The sequence below is a fragment of the Lethenteron reissneri genome, chromosome 42, assembly GCF_015708825.2.
Source record: "Lethenteron reissneri isolate LAM-NWPU_2019-01 chromosome 42, ASM1570882v1, whole genome shotgun sequence".
Lineage (NCBI taxonomy): Eukaryota > Metazoa > Chordata > Hyperoartia > Petromyzontiformes > Petromyzontidae > Lethenteron > Lethenteron reissneri.
This window is the reverse complement of record NC_083820.1, coordinates 6452595-6476516: the sequence shown is the minus strand read 5'-3', so window position 1 is coordinate 6476516 and position 23922 is coordinate 6452595. Positions and strand designations below refer to the sequence as shown.

The following is a 23922-nucleotide window of genomic DNA, read 5'->3' as shown; positions in this document are numbered from 1 at the left end:
TTTTTTTAATCTACGATCAAACACTAACTACTCTAAAATTAAAAAAAAAACTGTTGACGACTTGATTCAATTCCTTATTTTTAAATACGTAACCGCTCAATTTAAAGAGTCCGATCTTATTTGTATTAGAAAAAACAAACATTTATGAATTTCATACTCTATGAGGGGAAACACCTATCTTTTGCCGTTTTCGAATTATTCAGATTTGAACATCATAAATTAGTATGTTTCATTGAAACCGCTTGAATCCGAAATATCTGAAAAACAATAAAAGATAGAACAATGGTTCTCGCTTTAATTGATTTGCAGTCGGTTTCTGAATGGCACTCACAAACATGTTTATGGAGCACTTAAAATCGAGATTTAGGGGCCTTAAAATGAAAATTCTCGGATTTTCAGATGTTCCCATTGTTGGTGTCCTGAAAGCTACCTATGTACCAAATTAGAGCTTTCTACCTTGTCGGGAAGTACCATAGAGGTTTTGGTGACATACAGATCAATGCATTTATTTATTTATATATGTTTTTGGTCTCTAATGAGTTAATTCTGGACCGTACTCCATTTTCAGTCCACACAGGAAGTGGCTCCTTACCACTTAGTCCACACCGGAAGTGACTCTATTTCACCCAGTCCACACACAAAGTGACTCCATTACACTCAGTCCATACAGGAAGTGACTGAATTTCACTCAGTCCACAAAGGAAGTAACTCCATTTCACCCAGTCCACGCAGGAAGTGAGGCCCCGCCTGGTTGCATATCCTTATATGGCTGTCCCACAAAAACAAAGCACCTGTCTAGGTATGTTACGTCATGAATCACTCCACTCATGATTGATGGAGCAGCTGTGGAGAGAGTGGAGAAGTTCCCAAACCTGGGCATTGTGCTTTTGGCCAGCTCCGGTTGGGCTGCAGAAGTCTCACTCCGAGTCAGTTGAAAGGCATTCCTTTTTCATCTGCTGCATAATGATGTGTGGACACTCCCTGGTGTATTGTTCCATATAAAGCTCTGGGTCATCTCATAAGCACTGCTTCCCCCCTATGTTCCGTTTGGAATTGATAAAAGCTACCATACTGCCTCTACTTGATTACTGTGACATCGTGTATAAATCAGCCCCAAGTACTGTACTGAAGAAGCTTGACTCAATTTATCACTCAGCCTTAAGATTTGCATTGAACTTCTCATATAGGACTCACCACTGTGATCTCTACATTGGGTCAAACTTAACATTTCTTAATGTTCGACAGCTTGTGCACCAGATCTTATTTATTCACGATGTACTTACAAAAAAATCCGCAGACTACCTGCTGGATCTCCTCTCTGTTTCAAAGAACAAATTTGACCTAAGGTCTTCGCCCATTTACCAGCTTCACAATCCCTATTGCCGTACAAATACAGGAGGAAAGGCCTTTGCTATTGATGCCCCAAGGGTTTGGAATGCTATTGCCAATAAACTGCAACTTGAATCACTACCTATGAGATCTTCACTCAGAGGAGTTGTACACCCCGAGCTGCCACTGCTATTCAGTGGCCTAAAATAAAATAAAATGTTTCGCTCCGGATGACCGCTGCAAAGTATTATCTGTGTTTAGATTTAGTGTGCTGATCTTAAAGGTGCATTGAAAAATTTGATACTCCGACTGATGCTCCTGATGTTGTGGAGTGACTCATGCAGCCAGCTATGGCTGCAGGGTTTGGTGGTACATGTTGTTTATGTCGTTTATTGTGAAAATTCGGTCACAGTTCCTATGATCACTGTTACATTGCTTTTATGGCTTTATTTTGGTGATTTCGAAAAGTTTTTTTGTTTGGCCATGTTTGTTTGTTGTAGTACGGAGTTAGACTGATGGCCGTAATCTAAGTTGTTTTGTGGTTGTTGTTGTTTGACTTGCATCCCACTGGGATTTTTGCACACAGCGTTGGTGTACGGTGCTTTTTTGTCTGGAATTTTTGCAGTTTTTTTTCCTGGATTTTCAGTTTGCACATAGTCACATAGTCACTTTAAGATGTTTTCTTGTTCATGTTTTTGTTTTTTGTTTGTTGCGGTTGCACCCGATTCAAAAGCCGAATGGCTCACAGGGCCATACCTAATAAATGAACTTGAACTTGAAAAAATTAAATGAACTTGATCTCAGCCACAGTTATGCTCTCCCTTCTCTTTGCTTGCGAAACGTGGACCCCTTTGTTGGACATTTGTGCCAGTTTAATACATTCAGGCTGGGGAGTGGAGTACTGCTCTGTGGGACATGTATCGCGTGTATATAATTTCTTTCCTCCAGTATGTCAGTCATCGTCCCCCTTACCCTTTAACCCCCTTCAACAGGCCCCGTCTCATCGAACTCAGGGTGCCGTTTGCGGAATTTCTGTTCCCCCCTTCGTGTGGTGATTGGCGCTTTGTATTGAGCTCGCGTTGAGTTGAAATAAAAAGAAAAAAGGATCAATAATTCAGCCTGGCCTGACCCGACTGGATTGTGTGAGGAGCTCACAGATCCTTGAAAGATCTGAACAGTCCTATCAGTGTGCTTCTGTGGCAGGCGAGGTTGCGTTGGCTGGGTCATACAGCCTGCATGCCCATGGGCTACTGCATTCCCAAGCCGCTTCTGTTTGGCCAGAAAGAGGGGGTTAAATGGACGCGGCACAGGCTAGAGAAGGGATGGACTAATATGGTACAGAAGGATGTGGAGTTAATTGGACTTGCCGATGACTGGTACCAGCGGCGTTATGATCAGCCTTTGTGGTAGATGGTTATGAAGGTACTACTGGGCAGTTGGAAGCAGATCCATTCCAACAACAGTGGAAGGCAGAGGAGCAACGGTCACATAAATGGGTGGAGTGCCAAGGCGCTGAAACTCAGCAAGTTGGCTCAGTAGGGAGCACAGGTGGTGCCTCGGCTGGTCATCTCAGTGAGACAACCCATGGCATCTGGATCCGTCCCGTGGCAACCTGCTGGCAGGCCTTCGACATTGAATTTTGCCTCAAGGTGCACCTAGCTTGGTACAAGTGCCATTGTGATGTCATCACCACTATATGAATGTACATCTATATGATTGTACATCACACTCCATATCACATGTATTTCACATTTTCATAAACAGTACAACTCGAGTATGAACTGAAGTTGGCTCCCCTTCCTCTACCAAATCACGTTTTCCATGTTTTTAGACATCACGAGTTGGCCAGAAATCCAAATCTTTGAGGAAGATTTTCCTTTACCGACTGGCTCTCATTATCTTAGAATTCTGCTCAAGCTGAAAATATCAACAAGCATCTCATTCGAAAATGTTCCCAGCAGAACCAACCCTTAATTAAGCAAAATTTAATTGCGTCAGTAAAGCAGTCCTGGCACTTTTACTTGCAAGCATTTCTGAGTGAGTCTTTATCAGAAAATCTGGTCAGCTTATTTTGGTTATTTGGGTAAACTCTGAAAATAATATACAACTGGAGTTGTTCTTTAACTCTAATTCTTGGAAAAATCGGGTCAGCTCGGCCGTAGCAGTCTAAAAAAAAGTGTTCTTGCACAACAAAGTAACCGGTCAACACAGCCAGTTGTGATTTGATTCACTGAGCAGTTCCTTCGTGGACAATACAACTCAACATATTTGTCAATAATACTGTGGCTTTAAAAATATATATATAATCGGTGATGATTCATCAAATGACCCTCCCACGATTTATTTCCTAGTGTGGTGCACGTGGAAGTCATGGTAGTTGCAAGGAGCCCATAAAAATGTCATATACAACTTAAAGTAATTGGACATACTTTATTGTCGTTACATAAAAGCCAATGCTTGTTGCATGAACATGAACATCCATTTTACTCAGTCAGTGAATTATTACATTTCTAATTGTCATGGCAGTTCTTGAGCTCCTTTACTTCGTGAGTTAGGCGAGGAAAGACTCCGCAGACAGCAGAGCGAGGGTCGCGATGGGCAGTGTCAGGAGCAGGTGCAGCCAGGTCCCGTGGGGGTGCACGCTCGGGGCTGCCCCCTTATCTCCGGACTTCGTTGTGGGTTTCGTGGTAGGTCTCGTGGTGGGTTTCGTGGTAGGTGTCGTGGTGGGTTTCGTGGTAGGTGTCGTGGTGGGTTTCGTGGTAGGTGTCGTGGGGTTGCAGGGGGGCGCTTCGGGGTCCGCAGGGATCTCGGGGATTCTCTGCCCGGGGAAGGACTGGAACCCATTCTGCAAAGGTGTGGAGATCGTGTTGAGAGTGGGAGATCATACGGATAGATGGAAGAGGAATTTAAGGGGAACAGATTGTCAAACATAGGTACAGTTATTACTTCAATACTCTGAGTTCTGCTTGAGTTATGACTAAGTGTTGTGGCATCAACAGCATTGGCTAGATGAACCCTTGACATTAACTTGAGAAATACATGTGTGTATTGGGCATCTGTGTGCGTGTGTGTAATCCAAAAGTCTTAAAGCTTCAATACTCTTTATAAACCTTGACTTAAAGATTTCGTGACTGCTGGAATTCATATTATTTGGGTATTTCGGTAAAGTCACGTAGACAGGTTCAAAGAAAATAACAAAATAACAAAATTTTTAAAAAGACCAGATGGCTCAATGGGACACTGTCTACAAGAAATCCACCCATATGGATGCCTACCTTCCCAGAATAATTTCCTCATCAAAACTCTACACCATAAAGCTCGATGTATTTCTAACCAGTGAACTGGAACACGTACACCAAGCTCTCAAGATGAATGGATAATCAGACTACACAATCTGTAAAGCTATCACCCCAACCAGTGGGAAAGGACCCAATCAAAACAATCACCTTGCCATACATAGCAGGGGTCACAATTTTTTTTTCAAAATCATGAACAAACACAAGATCCAGTTCGATTTAACACAGTACATAAAATTCGTGATCTGATCCCATCTGTGTAGGATGCGATCCTTGACATGCAATACCCCGGCATCTCCAAACTAAGCTGTCTGTGGCAGTAGTTACATTTGGAGAAACTAAGCAACATGTCTCGGACCGTGTTCGTAGACATAAGGCAGATCTGAAACACGGTAGGACCAATACCACGGCCGTGGCTGATCATTGTTTACATGCGGTGGGCTCACACGAAATTGATTTCTCCAAGACGAATGTACTTTGCAAACCTACTGGCTATCAAAAAAGATTAGTTCATGAATCCATCCATATATAGAGACACAAACACAGTTTCAACCGACAAGATGGGTACAAACTGAGCAATCATTGGAAGGACGTAATTAACCAGTTTAAGTCATAACTTGCTGTGATGTTCCCAACCTATGTTAGTTGTTATTTTCGGCCCTCAGATTAATTACATTAACAGATTAATTTTCTCACTAATGCAGCTACCTCACGCGCCATCCTCGAGGCTGATGCTTCATGATCTGCCATTAACATGCTAATCTCTCACATTAACATGCTAATCTCTCACATTAACATGCTAATCTCTCACATTAACATAGGTCACCTTGGCGCACTCACCGTTAAGGATGCTCGGCAATCTTGCATTGACATGCTAATTTTTGCCTGCAGCCCTTTCATTGGTGAAAAGCCCACCACCGCCTTTTCTTAGAACCTATCTATGTGACTTTACCGAAAGACCCAAAGAATACTCTTTAGAACATTGTAAATTCACCCCGCAAAGTCAAACCAAGCTAGAAATAGCTCTCTTTGCCTGCAATTTAGGGTTGGCATCGACTACCCAAATGTAATCTTTCAACCGATGTTGCCATCAAACTTATTGTCATTTGGTAAAAAAATATTTTGCCGGCCCCCCCACTCCGCGCTCTTCTCACCGTGTCCGCGTGCACCGCGTACTGCTCGGCCGTGCGCGCCGCCATTTCCACGGTGCGAATAGTCTGCTCTGTCCAGTTCACTTTGTCGTAGACAAAGAAGATCGGCTTCAACTTGTCCTCCACAGGGGTTATGATCAGGTGTGGGTAGCTACTGCGAGGCGGACAATATAACGTACAGTAAAACCTCAAGAAGCCGGACTCAGGAAGGTCAGTATTTCGAGTCAGGAATACCGAGATAAATACACACGTAAATAAAAATAAAACACAAAGAACTCCAACCAGAACATTGCAAGAGCCCTCCATATAGAATATCGGAACCCTATTCGATGTAGTGCTCTTGCCAATAATACCTGGTAATCCAAAGCAGCAATTATTCAACCAGAGTGACTCGTTTAACAAGCTTATGAAACACAAAGGTCAAAACTGTCCAAGTTTGCTTCTTAAACAAATGCTGATATTAATCTGGAAAGCGAGTAGTCTGATAGACTAAAACATGTATGTATGTACTGTATATGAGGAGTCAGTCATCTCAGTCAGTCAACCAACGGCACCTGGGTGTGTCCCGTGACCTCCTGTCAGTGAGCCTTGGACACGTGGCCTCGGAGTGCACCTGGCCTGACAAAAGCGCCATGGTGACATCTCCACCATTTAGTGGTGAATGACAGCTGTTGTTTTTGTGGAGCCAATCACAGAATGGAGTTCTGATATATATTACCTTTGACCGGCAGTGGTCAACAGCAATGAATAATGAGGAGATTGTGTTCTGGGCATAAAAGTTTGGTTCAAGGCTGTTCCAAAGAATGGTGACAATTGATTCCAAGCGGTAGTGGTACATGAGGCATCGCAGAAACTTGTTCTGACGGTTGACAGGCCTGGCCGTCTTTGTGGGTGCACTCTTATTAGAATCATAATCTTTATCCTGGAGGAATCCGATGAGCTACGAAGCTCTTTTTCACAGATGTCCAGTCGGGGCAGATCAGCAAGTTACAGCAACACAAAAAACGATAGGAATGCAAAATAGGACAAATGTAAGCATGTCACGATATATAAATATAAAGAAAGTGTATTGGTACAAATTACATGAGTGCATATTGGTGTGCGCGCGCGTGTGGTTGCATTTCTCACGGCATGACGGTGTATCCGAAGGCGGGTGCCACCTGCGTCATGTCATAGATGCTGAGACAGCGCGACACGTTCACCTTGGGGTAGTAGTGCAGGAAGCCGAGGCACATCTCCTCCTGGGTGCTGAGCCCACCCTGTGGGGAAAAATAGGTCGCTGAGAGGTCAAGGCTCATTTCCTGCAGGGGTGATCGAACTTTTGCAAACTGTGCAGCTCCCAAGCTCTGGGCCACTTTGCCTTTGCTCATAAGACAATCATAATCGCGAGATATGTTTAAGTCTGTCTTGGAAAACTCACCTCTTTAAACTGGCTTTCATCCCCTCGTTATGCCCATTTACCCTGGTTTTGTTTATTTCCTGCTTTCCTTACATGGCGCATTGGGATCAACGGATGAAATGCACCTTACAAATGTGAATTGTTATTTTTAGATGGTGGGGTAGGGCCAGGGTTTTTCCCCACCATGGGAACACTCTTCCATGTTTACCAATCCTCTACGTCCAATTTAAAATTGCACGTGCCTGATGATTGCCAAGAACATCCAGCGAAGCACATATATAGCTCGTATTTATATGTGTGTAATGTGAGGATTAATCCGGGTCGTTGACGGATCACAACTCGTCACGATGATTGGCTCTGCCAGTCCTGGTCCATAGCCAATGGGGGGAAGCCTAGGGGTGTGGCCCTGACGTAATGGAAAGGTGACGGCTGTAAGTAGAGGATTGGTTCTGCTGGCTTTAGCCACAGCCAATGGGGAGACGAGTCAGGGGCGTGGTCCCGGGAGCCTACGGTGGAGTCTGGAAGATTCCATAGAGGCTAACCAGGATTGGTGGAAACGTACCACGTGACCCGGATATTAAATAGGGGTGGAGACGAACAACACATGGTCAGAACTGGAACGAACGAAGGGAAGAGGCCACACGAGAGCGGGGGTCCAGGCTGCCACGTGGCTGCGCGCGTCTCTCTCTTTCTATCCCTCTCACGCTGTCTGTCAGCAGCGTGAAGGAGTGTTGTAATGAAAGACGAATGAAGACCAGATTCCAGAAGTCGCTTCAACGACCTTTATTACATGTGCATGTGCTATCCCTCATAACAAAAACAGCGATCGCCCAAATGTACGTAGAGATCTTGTGTGTCGATGTGCATACGTACGTTTGTGTCTCACACACACATACCATCTTTAAATGAGTACCCTGTGTAGTGTGTAACATTTAGCACTAGGGAGACAAAGGCGGCCGGGCGTGGTGATGGCCATCCACCCCCTGTGTGTGCCGTTTCATTCCCTTGAAGTGCTCCCTAATATAACTTTTCCTGACAGTCTGCAAGGGTTATATGGGGGATCTTCATCTTTGTATTTGTCTCATATGATATGTAGAGCACTAAGTTGGAATTTAAGATATAGACCTTTGTGCCATGTGCAGTTTACCGTGGTTGTATTGGATCGTTCCTTGCTGTTGTAGAGGCACTCTGTGATAATGGAATCGCCCTAAAATTTGAACATGAGATAAACATTGGGCATAGAACATAGGGTCAACCAATGGATCAACATAAAAGCAAAACTTGGTTATTTTCAAATATCTTTAACTGCTTTACAATATATTTTTGTTCAATTTACATACGTTTGTAATTGTCACACCTGACCCAATATTTATTATGTAAAAAAAATTGTATTAAATCAAGTCGTGACCACCAATCAACCACAATTCATCCATTCGCTATACAGGAGAATTGATACCTTTTTATTCCTTGTTAAGCAAGTTAAACTCAGTTATATATAGCGTCATTCACGCAAGGCCTCACAGCACTTTATAACACGAGTAAAAACCCTTACCATTAAAACTGCGAGGAAAACAACCCGACACAGACAGATGCGAAAGAGGAAATAAATGTGTTTTCAGATGAGCCCTAAAAACTTCGACTATCTAAGCGTCCCTAACTGGACTGCGCCCAACGACTGAAAGCTCTATAACCCATTCAACGCAGATTTTTTTCTTTAGCACACTCAAGTAGCCAGATTTGGTGGATCGAGAAGTAAACCTCGTTTAAAAGGGGTTTTTATGGTCACACTAATGGCAGCTGGACCTTTGGCCAACATGACTTAGTATTTGAGTTTAAAATTCTCTGGCTGTTCAGTGGCTGCAGCTAGTCCAACTTGTGGATGATGGTAATCGGCCCTAGGTACTCACGGGCATCACGGAAACGAGCTTCTTCAGGTAGCGCGTCTCCTGGAAGTTGAAGTCGTAGCCCATGTCACGACCCAGGTCGCTGATCTGCTTGCCGTCCCTGGCCAAAGTGACAGTGAACACTGGGATCAGTATCTGTACAGTCTGTTCTCCTATAACGCGCGGTTTTCATAACGCAAATTGTATGTAACGCGATTAATGTATTAGGGAACACATTTGTTATTACGCGGATGCAAATTGGATAGAACAGGGGTTACGTTCATGGAAAATGTCGTGTTGGGCAAAACCGCGTTAGAAAAACAATAGACCTCATGGGAAAAATAGGGTTGCGTTCTTGGGTCCGAAATGATCACCCCCTCCCTCTTTGTTTAACTAACTGTGTGTAGCCGAAACAGAATAAGAATGTTTGTTTTACCTGATAAGGGTTTTTACTCATGTTATAGGTCGCGCAAGTAGGAATAAAGGTTTGCAAAGCTGCCTCGGCGTAGTATCACACAAGGTGGGATGCTGCTGGATGCTTCTAGATGCTACCCACGTGCCTCAGTCTTTATTCAGCCTGCATATGCATCTCACATGTTATCACGGACTGTGCTTTACCCTATATTATATATTATAACACAATTTTTCCATAACGCGGTGTTCTTCAGGAACGCAACTACTGCATTATAGGAAAACAGACTGTACTCCCCACCTATAAGATAAAGCGGTTTAGAAGTAGAGTAGACTCGATTATCCGCGCTAATGATGGGGAGGGCGGCCACGGATAATAAATAATCGTGGATATTCCGAAAATATCCATTTTCCACCGATCTCTATGCGCGTGCTCAGTGATAACACTTTCGTGCTCTCGAGCAGAAGACTCCGCTCACTAAGTGGACAGCAGAGCCACGCCAATCAAAATCAATCAAGCGCCGCCCACTCCTGTAAAGATATGCAACTACTGTACTGTAGCGGCGATCACGTGGATTTCGGATGAACCGGAGAACTTTTTTCGGTTAAAGCACGTGACTTGTAATAAACATGTCCAAGAAAAACAATGTAGAACCGTTTCAGATTATTAATTTGGACTTAAGGGAAACTCCATGAGTTATTCATTTATGTCAAAATCTCAGGTGCGTGGTTAATTCGCAAATTGAATAAACCGCATGCGGATAATCGTGAGTCTACTGTACAAGAAAATCTTGTCCGACACGTGTTATCGACATCCAAACACGCGTTATCGAATGCGTGTTTGGAAGTCGGATTCCTCCAGGATAAACAAATATTCTTATTTTCTTTCGGCTGCACACAGTTAGTTAAACAAAGAGGGAGGGGGTGATCATTTCGGACCCAAGAACGCAACCCTATTTTTCCCATGAGGTCTATTGTTTTTCTAACGCGGTTTTGCCCAACACGACATTTTCCATGAACGTAACCCCTCCGTCCGGCAAGGTCTGCTTGAGCGTTCACCAAATGCACGTGTATTATAAGAGAATGTGAGGCTGTGTTGAGAAGGTTCAGGTCCATAGTGCAATGTGCAAACCATTGCAGCACTGCTTCCTGTATAATATGAATACTAAGAACTATTCTTTTTTACGACTAACATTCTTTATTCGATAAACGCTGAACAAGTTCTGCATATTTACAATGATGTGGCAATGCGGCATTACCCAAGCATTGAAAGAATCCGAATCTTTATTTATACAGTATTGGAGGAGTCCAATGATCTGTAAAGCTCATTTTCACAGATGTCCGATAGAAGCTGGTCAGAACGTTACAACAACAAACAAAACAAAAGTATAGAAAAGGTATAGCAAAGGTAAACAAAAGTGAGAAAATAATGCACAGTAGATGAGGTCCCAACAAACTTGTGCAGATCCCATAAACGAGCGTCACACTCACCTGTAGTGCCGCACCTGGACGGCTTTGCCCAGCAGGTGAGCGTGCAGCATCGTAGCAAACACCTTCATCTCTCCGCTCTGCGTCGCCTGTGTGAACATAACGCCCATTTTCTCTGTGGCCGTAGCACTCCTCTGGTCAGGCCCACTCTCAATAATGGACTTTATATAAAAAAAAAGGTCCCATGTTTACTTTTACCGTGTCTGTAACTTGTAGTCTTGAGGTTTTGAGTGTGAGTTATGAAAACATTGCCGATAGTTTGATGGGGGACGGGTGATGTTGGCGAACGTGATAAATAATGTTTGTTCGTTTGGGAGGTAGGAATACGCTGAGAGGTCATATAATTGTGTGCTACACAGAGGTTAGTGCCTACAAACCACTCAAAATATCAGTTTAACACGTAGGCTTTCGCGACCAGTATTATTCATAATAAAGGTTTTTGGGTTAGTTCGCGTTGTTTATAAATGTGTCGCAACCCTCCACCACCCAACACAGCCAATCAGTAAAAAAATGTGTCACGTTGAAAAGAGACAAATAGTTCACTATTTTAGCCCACCAGTGTGTTGAAGAGTGAATCTATAACATTTACAATTTGAGTACGACGTTTCGCTGGAAATTACATCCAGCATCTTCGGGGGATTTGCCATAATAATAAAGCCATCCACCTGCTTCCGGTCTTAAATAGTGCATGATGACGTCATCATTGTTAAACCCCATCATGATTCGAGATCAAAGGCGGAGGTCGGGGTGTATGCAATTATGTAATGATAATTAGCTGATTACTGATCTAAGACTGGAAGCAGGTAAATTGCTTCACTATTTTGGCAAATCCCCCGAAGATGTTGTGAATTCACTCTTCAACACACTGGTGGGCTAAGATAGTGAACTATTTGTCTCTTCTTTGTTTTTTTCGGTAAAGTCACGTATAAAAATAAAATAATAAATTAAATAATAGCATACGACGTTTCGATTGCAACACAAGCAATCATCATCAGGTATAATGAAATAGCGACATAGAATATAACCAGAAAACTATAGACAGACATATAAGCAGACAGATATCACCAAGATACATAGAGAGAGCGACCCAGGTACAGAGAGAGTATGCTATTATTTAATTTATTATTTTTATACGTGACTTTACCGAAAAAACCAAAGAATAATTCCTGCAGTCACGAAAGCTCCAAAATTAAGATATTTGTCTCTTGTCAACGTGACACATTTTTATACTGATTGGCCGTGTCGGGTGGTGGAGGATTGCGACACATTTATAAATAATGCGATCTAACCTTCTTGGTTCTTTCGGTAAAGTCACGTAGAAGGGAAGTAATAAAATAATAAAAATAAAACATGTCGCCTCGACGGACCTGGTTTTCACCTGAGGACGGCTGCTTGCGTTGTGGCCGAAACGTCGTGAGAATTGTTTTATTATGTTTTATTTTTATTATTTTATTACTTCCCTTCTACGTGACTTTACCGAAAGAACCAAGAAGATGAATCCCTGCAGTCACGAAAGCTTTAAATCGAAATTTAATGCGATCTAACCCAAAAACCTTTATTATGCACTCAAAATATGCCCAATGTTAAGATGAAGACGGGGCACACTGAGTGTGATTTAGTTACGGGCAGTATGTAGTGTAGCTGCTTTATGTCGGGAATGCCGAGTGATCTTTTCCATAACCACTCAAAAGACATTTGCACAGAGAAGAGGCCATTGTGAGCAGATGAGGAATTGGGGTGGATTGGATGTTTTGTGTTGTGAGAGATTCCTCACCTCTCTGCCGGGCGCCACACGCCTGGGTCGCGACATCGCTCCCTGGAGCGGCAGCGCGGCTCCGTCCGGGCCAACGGTGGCGAAGCCCCGAGTGGGGCAGATGCCGTAGTTCGTGTAGGAGGGGGCTCCGGGCGGGACGAAGTGCATGATCTGTACGTCGAGGCCGGTCTCCAATACCCCCGCGTCGTATGCACGCAGCTCCGGTGTTATGTAGAAGCGGAGGCCGGAGCTGTCATTCACCCCTGGAGTTGGGGGTGCAAAGGTGCAGGCGCAGACTTTAAATGACAGTGCGGCATTTCCTTGCAGTTTGACATCGGCAAACCTGAACTGAGGTCTTCTAGACTTTTCTCCCTCTGTCTCTGCCACTCGATCCCATGAGTTGGCCTTTCTATTTCACGTAAACTTTGTCAAAGCATTTGCCTTCATGGACTCTAACAAAAATTGTCCTCCCTCTTCTCCCACGTGTCCATTTAGGACCGCACTCAATATCAATCTTTCTCTTTTGGGTGATTCATGCACTTTACTTTTTAAAGGCCTTTCTCAGTCGATATCGTTCTTCACTTCAAACTGCATTTGACCGTATTGGTGGTACACTGGTGCGCGGTGTAAAAAAAAGCACATTTTTCAAAAGTATTACTTATTTTCTCATGATTCGCAACCCCGGTCGCAAACCCTCGGGTGGTGTGTCAAAATCAGTTCTCGTGATGTCGAAGCAGTCAGAAGACGAATGCCAGTTCAAATTTTGATTCTAGACTATTTTATGAGAAACATGTGATAAGCTGCACTATTGTACCGTCAATACGTCCATTTAGTGCATACACTGATTGGTCTCTTGAGCATTTCCTCCTCAGTCTTTAATTTGCCAAATATCCCAATCTATCATTTACATCTACCACATCTTTTTGTAAGCGCCTTGTCTCAAATTACTCCACTCCATTTCTCCGTCCACTGTGTCCACTATAGAGTAGACTTTATCTTTCCCCCCACCTCCTTTGCTTCACCTTCCTTCCACTCGACTTGCTGGATACGTACAACTTTTACGGCCCCTACTCGGCGGTACATCAACAATCTCTCTACCTTTACCAGTCCAACTCGCCGCATGCCATCTCGCAGATCGGAGTGCCACCACCTTGGCGTCGTTATCTTATTCATCCTCAGTCGTGGCACAATGTGGTACCCCTCGTCCACGTCCCGCAACAGTTGGGGATTCCTGCTGCACGTCGAGTACATGGTCTTGCCCAAAATATCTTGCCACTCTTGTACCTGTCTATGTCGCATTCTCGCCCTTTACGTTCTCAATCTTTGCCGTCTCTCTCTCTCTGTTCCTCCTTCTCCTTGTGCTCAATCCACGCTTTCGCTCTCTTTCCCTTCTCGCCTCCCTTCACTGGAACAAACTTCCCCGTCACATTAAGCAGTCACCTTCGAGTACTAGTTTTCCGCTCCTCATTCGTATCTCACCCATGGCCCCTTAATCCACCCCTCATAACCACCACAGTTCCTATTCCCTCTTCATATTCTCATTACATGGCTATCACTCATTCCCAATCATTTATTCCGTTAATCATTTACTGTCATCAATTTCGCTTTCACCGAATTCACGCATCATCACAGATTCTCCCCCATTGCTTCCTCTCTCATCTACTTTGTTAACCTCATCTCCACCATTACCTTCATAAGTCTCGTTCTTAATTATCTGTAAATCGCCTTGGCGAAGGCGCTATAAGATAGGATGCCATGGACCCATCTTCGTTTGTAAATCTGAGTTTCTTGATTTCTATTTTTTATTGACCTTTCCTGTGTCCATTTTATCGGCCTGTAGCGATACTCTACGGAAAAAAACGAGCAGGGCAATGGACTGGAATTTGCCGTCAGCCAAGTAACACAGTTAGGGCACAGGCGTTATTGGATAGTGGGTGTTCATATGAGATGAATTTATCCAGTGGTAGATCTCGAACCGGTGGTGGTAGTGGTGGCGATGAGTGAAGAGATGGATAAATAGGGGAGTTAATGACCCATCAATCCATTGACTGGCATGGATTGTTCATCCTTCAATACGTGCACCTAATCGGATAACAATCAATGTTTTGTCACGTCATATTTAGTGTGTTCATGCGCTCCTTCCCCACCTAGAGGCTGCTAAATGAATCGCAACACCCCTCCCCCCCTGATTAGCGACACCATGCTTCAAGCTGCGTCCCGTACTTGACACGAGCCCGGGGTTGTCGTAGTGCATCTCGATCAGGACCATCTTGGGGTCCCCTTGCGCTCCCAGCGAGTACCCGGCCTCGGGGGGGTAGTCAAACGTCTGTAGCACAGGCACACAAAGACAAAAATTCCCCCGTATAGCCGTGTTATCGATCACCTATGAAAGCCGGAAACGATACACGAGGGGATGGGTGGTCAGCACCACGTGGCTATGTTAACGCACCGCACCAGGTACTCATTTGAGGCTGAGTCAACCTAGGGGAGGGCCCAGCACCGCTTCAAACGTCTGTAGCACAGACACACACACACATCACTGGTATAACAACATCCCGCATAGCTTCACCACTACGTGTACTTAACTGATCCTGATTACGTCTTGACAGCAAACTCCAAATCTTAACTGAGCCTATATCTGGTGAGGTGTCCTAGGTGTTGCCAAACAATTGCAAAATGCCAAAAAGCATTATTTGTCTTCTGGGAGTCCCAGAACGACGGCAAAAGTCCACACGATTGCCAGGAGCATTGTTAGGTCGCTACCAGAAATGGGGAGACTTGTGTGGTCAGCATTGTGCTTCGTCAAGCCTCAGTCACGTCTGTCTCCTACGTGTGGATGCTGTGTTTAGGCAGATACTATTTATGTGGAAACACAAGCATGAGCTCGATAATGAGCACAATATTTCGATTTAAAGCTTTCGTGAAGACTAGGTCTTCACCTGAGGACGGCTGCTTGCGTTGTGGCCGAAACGTCGTGAGAATTATTTTATTATGTTTTATTTTTATTATTTTATTACTTCCCTTCTATGTGACTTTACCGAAAGAACCAAGAAGATGAGCACAAGAGTTAGGGCAAAGAAAATAACTGATACTCGTACGTAGCCAACCGTGATAATTAGCCGACCGTGATGATCGAGATGGAGGTGAATGAAAACAACATCATGGGACCTCCCTTGTCAGTCTCAAAATATAAGAATAAACTTTACCCTTTCTAGCAATAAAACAGGTGATAAGATGTTACAACAAACAGAAACCTTTTGCAAGGAATCATGTCTGCATTAACCACATATACTTGTGGCGAACATGCAAGCAAACAAAACACACGTTCTGATAGTATATGCATTGTCTTTGAAACGGATTGGTCCACACCAGAGACAGCTTTCTTTAGAGCCTAGTCTCAAACAGTGTTAGACCAGAGGACGCCAGAAGACGAACAGCATAAAGACAATGCACTATACTCTTAGGTTTTTTCGGTAAAGTCACGTAGGTAAAAAATATAATTAAAAGTTAATAAAAGTAATAATAGAAATAAAATTAAATAATAAATCACGACGTTTCGGAGGCAACACAAGTCTCCGTCATCAGGTGGGACCGTCACAGCTAAAATTACTGCATCAGTAATTGTGATGGTCCCACCTGATGACGGACACTTGTGTTGCCTCCGAAACGTCGTGATTTATTATTTTATTTTATTTCCATCATTATTTTTATTAACTTTTAATTTTATTTTTTACCTACGTGACTTTACCGAAAAAAACCTAAGAGCATGAATCCTTGCAGTCACGAAAGCTTCAAATCTAGAAACAATGCACTATCATTATTTTGAGGGCTCTGGATTAAAACAAACTAACAAATCGTTGGCACAAGTGCTATTAAGCTGTGTTAACACTGTCCACTGGCGTTCGAACTGACTAGTCCAGGCTGAGAAACCAGACTGACCCAGCCAGCAAACTGGCAATCGTCCCAATTAGGCTATGCAGCAAGAAATATTGCATGATGGTGATGATTTATGTTATTTGTTTGTCGAGTTTTACTTGCTTAGCGTATTGTATCTGTTTGTTTTATTCTAGTATGCTGTATTTTTTTGTTATGTGTTGTCTATCTTGTTGTATTCATTATCTAAGGGAGACACCTACACTAACAACACCGCCAACAGCAAGCAGCCCACGGAAGTTTCCCCAAGGCAGCATTATCTTATTCATAGGTTTTTTCGGTAAAGTCATTTACTTGATACAGCTGTCGTGGCTGTGACGGTTCCACCTGAAGACGGAAGCTTGTGTTGCCTCCGAAACGTCGTGATTTTTATTTTATTTTATTTTTTATTAATTTTAATGTTTTACCTACGTGACTTTACCGAAAAAACCTAAGAATATGAATCCTTGCAGTCACGAAAGCTTCAAATCCAGCATTTTCTTCTCTTCTTCACCAGCCAGCAAAGGCCAATCACTGGGACTGCCCGCATGGCGGTAGGATGGCACCACAGGCTTCACTCGCCTGAAAACAGAGCCTGCCCTCCGAGTTGCCTGCCCGCACAATCTGCGAACACTGCTAAGCAGGTGTGGCTGTGGTTACACCATCGCATACACACATCTCTGTATCTAAATTAGCTCAGGGCTACACTGAACCCCTCCTCTCTCCCTTGTGAAAATAAATGCCGCTCCAAAACCAGAATCCACTTTCCTTCTTAAAGCTTTCGTGACTGCAGGGATTCATCTTCTTGGTTCTTTCGGTAAAGTCACGTAGAAGGGAAGTAATAAAATAATACAAATAAAACATAAAATAATTATCACGACGTTTCGGCCACAACGCAAGCAGCCGTCCTCAGGTGACGACTTCTACGTGACTTTACCGAAAGAACCAAGAAGAACACTTTCCTTCTATTTCCATTTCCTTCTCTTCTCTCTGCCCTTTCCCACGCCTGCGAGTTGGCAACACTCTATTACATAAACATGGAAGAGATGGGGATTCGTTTACTATCTGCTGGATGCCTTCTGACAAGGCATGGTATGGCACCTGCTTAACGCCCACTACACAGAAGTGTCACAACATCTATTCGATCTACCGACCCTCGCCTCCACAGTGCTGGATTTACAGGCGGTATTTCACGCACTCAGACACAAGTACTTGGCACACATGCAACTGGCGATGCGAGCGTGCGGGGTTACCACGTACCCCGCCGCCAATGGCCCACGCGGCGAGCACGGAGCTGCAGGTGGAGAAGGAGTCGGGCATGTTGGGGTGGTAGCACTGGTGCGTGACTCCCACGTGGGACACGTTCACGTTGTCCAGGCACACGTACACGAGAATGTGGTGCACGAACGCCTCGTTGCCGGCCTGGACGATGGGCTGCACCTGCACGCGCAGTGGAGGGGGTGCACACGTGAAGAACGCATGGGTGGACGTGCAATACGCTGGACCAACTTTGACATTTGGTTTGGAACCATTGGGTCAACATTGGGCCAACGTTTGACGAACGTTGGGCCAACGTTAGTCCAATGTTGCATGTTAAAGGGGACGCAGCATGACGTCACTCCCTACGAGCCAATCACCTTCAATGCACCCCCATATCATCAAATCTTCCAAGCCAAGCAGGGTTTTGAGCCTACTAAGCGTCTGATTGGGTGTGCGACTGCTTGGGAACACCAGCTGTTCACCAGCTCGCATCCATTTCCAGCCTGCGTCACTCGGTTGTCATCGCTTAGACCGAGCTTCACGCATTCCTGTTCAGATAATGCTCTATGGGTCGTGTCCTTTGTTTATCCAGTAATGTCCCGCTGACTCTTTTTTTCCAGGAGGGTCCTGCATTTAGAGGGATTTTTTTTCAAGTCTATTCTTATATTGCTGCTCTAAGAGAGACATTTTGTCATGAAAGCACCCCCCCGCACCCCGCGACCTACTGACCACCCCCCCTTACCCACCACTATTTCAGTGGAAGTGTGTGTGGTTTTCCCCGCTGTGAACCTTGATGAGGTGATTTTTCTTGCTGAGCTTGGGCAGAGAGACGAGCTTGCACGCGTAGAATGTGGAGACGGCCGGGATCGTGTACTAGAAGCGGACACGGCGAGGGAGAAACAAAACCACAACAGCTGCTGTTCATACAATGCCTCGTCAAGCCCTCGTCTCTCCGTTTGCTTACATAATGTCATGTGAGTAGGTTAAACGTTGAGTTTTATAAGGGAACCACGGGGTGACCAACCCCTCCCCACCCAGCCCCACCCCTCCCACCCCCACCCTCCCCACCCAGCCCCTCCCCACCGTCCCCACCCAGCCCCTCCCCACCCTCCCCACCCAGCCCCTCCCCACCCTACCCTCCCCACCCAGCCCCACCCTCCCCACCCAGCCCCTCCCCACCCTCCCCTCCCCACCCAGCCCCTCCCTCCCCACCTAGCCCCTCCCCACCCTCCCCTCCCCACCCAGCCCCTCCCTCCCCACCCAGCCCCTCCCCACCCAGCCCCACCCCACCCTCCCCTCCCCACCCAGCCCCTCCCTGCATGACAGACGGACGGACACAATAATCCCCTGTGGGCTGGTGAAACCAGTGGGTTCCTACCAGTGTTGCCTCTATAGGATAACGTCTGTGACTCAGTTGGACTCACTACATATGTATCATTTTAGTTACACCGTGCATAGGGTTTAGAGGAAGACTGTCTCACGGTGACCGTATCAATAAAAAAAGATGTGAAGGTACAATACTCACGATTAGATTAGCATGCGTCTTGCTTTCATGTGCATGCCAGTTAGCAAGCAAGCCTGGTGGTGTTCAATAACAAACTACAGCAGTAGCGCTACTAGATTTCACGCTGTGTGTATTTTTCGGAAATATGTTTTCATTTGTAACAATGTTTTTTTTTGGCATTCATGGTTAATTGTTGGAATCTTTTTTTATATATAAAATGTTTTAAAACATTTCTGCTTGTTTATCTGTTGATGTTAGGTTCCCTTGTGGCCAACCGGGTCCTTATGCGTCCCATAATGCTGCTCCCTCCCCCCCCATAGTTGAGCCCCTAATCTCTAGCCCGAATAGTGAGGGAGGAGGGACATTGACAAACATCTCTTCTGCATTGAATGATACCAATCACTGACACTTATGGCCTCGACACCTATGTAGTAGGCTGCTGTGGGGGATATTTGCCCCTGCCTGATTTGGGGCTCACACACCTTGTCAAATGTCAGGTCAATGAAGCTGTGTTCTTGAGGCAGGGGCTGCTCGGTGGGAAATCCGTTGCTCAGAAGCTGGACGCTCTTGGAGCCCCGCGTGACCACACCGTGGTACAGGATCTGAGTCTCGCTCTTTGGGTCATCGGTGCTGTAGGCCCAGATCATGTGCACAGTGTCCTCCTGCCGGACAGAGGCACAGGTGGGGGGGGGGGGGTGTGATGGCGCACGCCGTTTCTCAAATAATAATCAATAATAATTGTAACTTGAGGCGCGTTGCACGGTATCCGCTTGCTCTCGTAGATAAAGAATGACTTGCGGGCGAGAGGTACCCACAGGTATGTGGAAGAAAACTGGAGAACCCGCGAAAAAGCCCACGCGTGCGAGGAGGGGTCCACTCTATCCCATGCCGATGGAGCAGGTGGGGTCCACATTGTGTGCTCCACCGCAGTTGTTCTTAATCTGGGGTGCATCCACCCGCTGGGGGTGCGAGATGTCCTTTCTGAGAACCAAAGGGGTGCAGGCTGCACTAGAGATTAAGAACCACTGCTCGTCTGCCTTCTGGCGAGCCAAGGGTGTTGGCACATCCTCGATGCTCACGGCAAGGGAATTTCGCAGCATTTGTGTGGTGATCCAACAACCCTCGCTGCCTTCACAACGCTGGGTTACAGGCAGCCACGCGCAGCAGCATAGCCGCTACCACGCCGTGTGTTCTCAATTACAAGTTGCTTGGTATGACAATAGAATGGATGCCAGTTATGTGCACACGTCAGCCCCATCAAAATTGAACTGCATTGCTCACACGGAGGACAAACATGTGCGCGACCCTTTACGATAACTACATTTGATTGGAAGTAAGCTGAACGTGGCGGATGCCACACATTAAGAGACAGCTTTAGTTAAGAAAATTACCCGAAGAAATAAATGTGTAAATCACAGCACCACTGGCTGTTAGGGAGAAAACCTTGGTTTGCTAAAAAGTACGTTATTTCTAAGAGTGCATGCGTATCTATGTGTACGTGTATCTATGTGTGCATCTGTGTACACGTCTGTGTGTACACATGCGTGTGTGTGTACACGTGCGTGTGTGTGTGCAACACGCACGGTGATGTCCCTGTCGTTGGCGTCGCACGTGCGCAGCGCGCGCACCACGCGCATGACCGTGTGGGTGCCGTTCTCGCTGAGCCGCACGAGTTTGTAGTCCTGGCTCGCGTCCCGCACCAGGCTCCGCTCCCCCTCGATGTGTCCGTCCTGACCGCACAGCAGCAGCCCAGGTGGGGGTGGGGGTAGGGTAGTAGGGACACACGGCGCATTGTTTGTCAGAAGACAAGACTACTCTCAAATCATTGAGATTACACCCCGATCTGGGAGAAAAACGCTCAATCGTCCTCGATGTGCAACTGATGCTTTTTGGTTTACGACTTCACATGTCTGTTAATGAAGACTGAAAGTTTGAGTGACGAGTCATGTATACATGGAATCGCGTGTGGAAGAATTTAAAGTCTTCCGATTAATGTGCAAATTATGATTGTTGCCGAGGATAATTGAGCATGAACGATACCGAACCACTTTGGTTTGAGAGGGATGTGCGTTAGTTTGATGTGTGGTCCGTGTGATGTGTATGTGATGTGTGTGATTTGCGTGAGTGTGATGGATGTGTGTGTACACGTGACATGGGAAGCGGTGGCCCAGCGGTTAACGCAATTCGCTATGAACACAACGACCTCAGTTAATTTCCCAACCACGGCTAGCATCAGTGGCGAGTGATATCAGAACCACTCATGGGCGTCCCTTCCCCTCCACTAACCCGCGGTGATCAACGCGGGGGAGGCATTCATCCAGCAGTGGATTATTATTGTCATACTCTCCTGCTGCGTTCAAACGAACAGGCCTGCTCAATGCAATGCCACATTTACACGGCCCTGTATTTTGTCGAATAGATGTTTTCGAAAACAGTTCAAGATAGGTGCATACATGTGGGAGGTGGTGAATGCAGGAGAAAAAGTATTGAAGCTGTTGTCATAATTATTGGAAACCTAGCGATATATATGTACATTTAACTAAATTATGAAAGTGGGTACAGCAACAACGATGTGGATTATCGGGAATGACAAATCACAAGGATCTTTTCTTCCGCCGTTACGGTCACCACTGTCGCCAGCACCATTGCCATGATCATCATCATCACCAAGACCATAGCCTGTCATCAACATCACCCTCATCGTGACTATCACCATTGTAAACGCGTGCATAAATATACCAAGATAGAGACCAATCGCTGAACAACTAAGACATGCGGCGTAACGGGTGGCACCGGTGACAGTCTTTGTGATGAACGTCACGATTAATGGTCATAACGGTGAAAGCGATGGTCGTCATCGTGAATGTGATTGTGTCCTAAAAATAACCGTGACCAGGATTCGAACCCTGCTAACTGGTCTTTCCTCGTGAGGACCGCGCCGCCTGCCACTCACCACGAGGTGGGTAGCGGCTGCGCTGTCCACCCACCCGACCACAACGTCAGAGCCGGCCATCATCCCCGTGGAGCTCAGCCCCAGGCCGACCCAGCCCAGGGTGCGAACCCGAGCCTCCAGGACGATCTGGTCGCTGTCGAACGCCCACGAGACGTGGAATTTGTCCGGAGATAATTCGGTGCTGAACGTGAGGTCGGCGTCAGGATCCAGGGCACAGGGCACCCCCACGGCCATCATCACCACCGCCATCACCACCGTCGTCATCCTCACTGGCAGGTCGTGGCGAGGCATAACTGCTTGTGACTGAATTTGTCTGATTATCGATGAAAAAATGACTGTGATGATTGTAAAAAAGCAATACTTGACGACACCTAAATGTTTTGTGTTTTTATGTTTACAGATATTGTTTCTTCGATTAAATTATACTTAGTAAGTATGCCTTAAAATAAGCGGAAATTCTCGGCTGCTGATGTTGATCTTGCTTGGACGAACGTGCACCTGCGCTGCCTCTGTGTGTGGAATCTACCTTATATAATGCCCATTCTTGGTACGGTGTTGCAATTGTAGACATCATAGTCAAGGCGGGGTTTAAAAAAAATTAACCAAGGTCAATGTAATCGCACATGTTCCCTTATCTATCCCGCGATAATGCTGACACGAAGTCCAAGAGTTATCTTCGTGTCATATTAACGAACTGTCTCCCTGACAGACCTGGTCTTCACCTGAGGACGGCTGCTTGCGTTGTGGCCGAAACGTCGTGAGAATTATTTTATTATGTTTTATTTTGTTATTTTATTATTTCCATTCTACGTGACTTTACCGAAAGAACCAAGAAGATGAATCCCTGCAGTCACGAAAGCTTTAAATCGAAATGATTGTGAGTATTGTAGGACCGTAGGGATGGTGACGGAGTAGAGTGGCAGTGGATAGACCATGGCTAAGCATTATGATTAAGGCGAGAGTGGCACACAAGGGGGTGTTGATGGGCATGATGGGCATGGCCATGAACATACTGATAAACACCGAGGCACACAAACATAGAGTTCTAGCTATCTTTTTTCTACCAGGTGAGAACTCAAGAGACAAGGATATGTCTCATTTACACGAGCGACCTAGGTCACAAAAAGTGACATAAGCAAGATCGTAACAACTGTCGTCCGTCATATTACAGAAGAAATTGCAAACGGTGCACAAACATATCATCAGTATTAAGTAAAATACACATTCTGTAGCGAAAGTTGGCTCAGACGAATTACTTAAAACATTAATGGTCATACTCTTTGTTCTTTCGGTAAAGTCACGTAGAAGATAAATAATAAAGTAATAAAAATAAAACTATAAAATTCTCACGGTTTTTTTATTTTCTTGCCGTGGTTTTCACACCTGATGACGATTGCTTGTGTTGCAATCGAAACGTCGTGATCATTTTATTGTTTTATTTTTATTATTTTATTTTTCCCTTCTACGTGACTTTACCGAAAGAACCAAGAGTATGGATCCCTAAGAATATAGATATATGCTCAGTACAACTACAAGTGGAGTTATCGCACCGAATCGACATCTCACCATCACATTGTGATTCA

At 45.2% G+C, this 23922-nt stretch overlaps 1 protein-coding gene across 2 annotated transcripts; it reads right to left on the bottom strand.

Annotated features, from left to right (window-relative positions):
• Positions 1 to 3745: 3745 nt before the first annotated feature.
• LOC133352867 (DBH-like monooxygenase protein 1 homolog) lies at positions 3746 to 22865 on the bottom strand. 2 transcript variants are annotated; one of them, XM_061568845.1, is made up of 14 exons: positions 22340 to 22865; positions 20970 to 21116; positions 19869 to 20048; positions 18672 to 18755; positions 17883 to 18062; positions 14934 to 15036; positions 12732 to 12973; positions 10961 to 11046; positions 9083 to 9179; positions 8323 to 8382; positions 6905 to 7035; positions 5780 to 5930; positions 4093 to 4174; positions 3746 to 4020 (listed from the first exon to the last, which is right to left on the bottom strand). In XM_061568845.1, the coding sequence occupies exons 1-14, from the start codon at positions 22628 to 22630 to the stop codon at positions 3881 to 3883; spliced, it is 1974 nt and encodes a 657-aa protein (XP_061424829.1). In that variant the 5' UTR covers positions 22631 to 22865; the 3' UTR covers positions 3746 to 3880. The 2 variants fall into 2 exon arrangements, with proteins under 2 accessions (XP_061424829.1, XP_061424828.1); XM_061568844.1 differs by having other exon boundaries at positions 3746 to 4174.
• Between the last annotated feature and the right edge of the window lie 1057 nt (positions 22866 to 23922).

Bases quoted from the DNA above. Each gene is read 5' to 3' on its own strand.
- LOC133352867 (XM_061568844.1), bottom strand. From the start codon at position 22,630: ATGCCTCGCCACGACCTGCCAGTGAGGATGACGACGGTGGTGATGGCG. The intron at 20,049-20,969 runs GTGCGTGTTGCA...TCTGTCCGGCAG, and splicing joins CCAACGACAGGGACATCACC to GAGGACACTGTGCACATGAT. The intron at 9,180-10,960 runs GTGAGTGTGACG...CACTTTGGCCAG, and splicing joins GTCCAGGTGCGGCACTACAG to GGACGGCAAGCAGATCAGCG.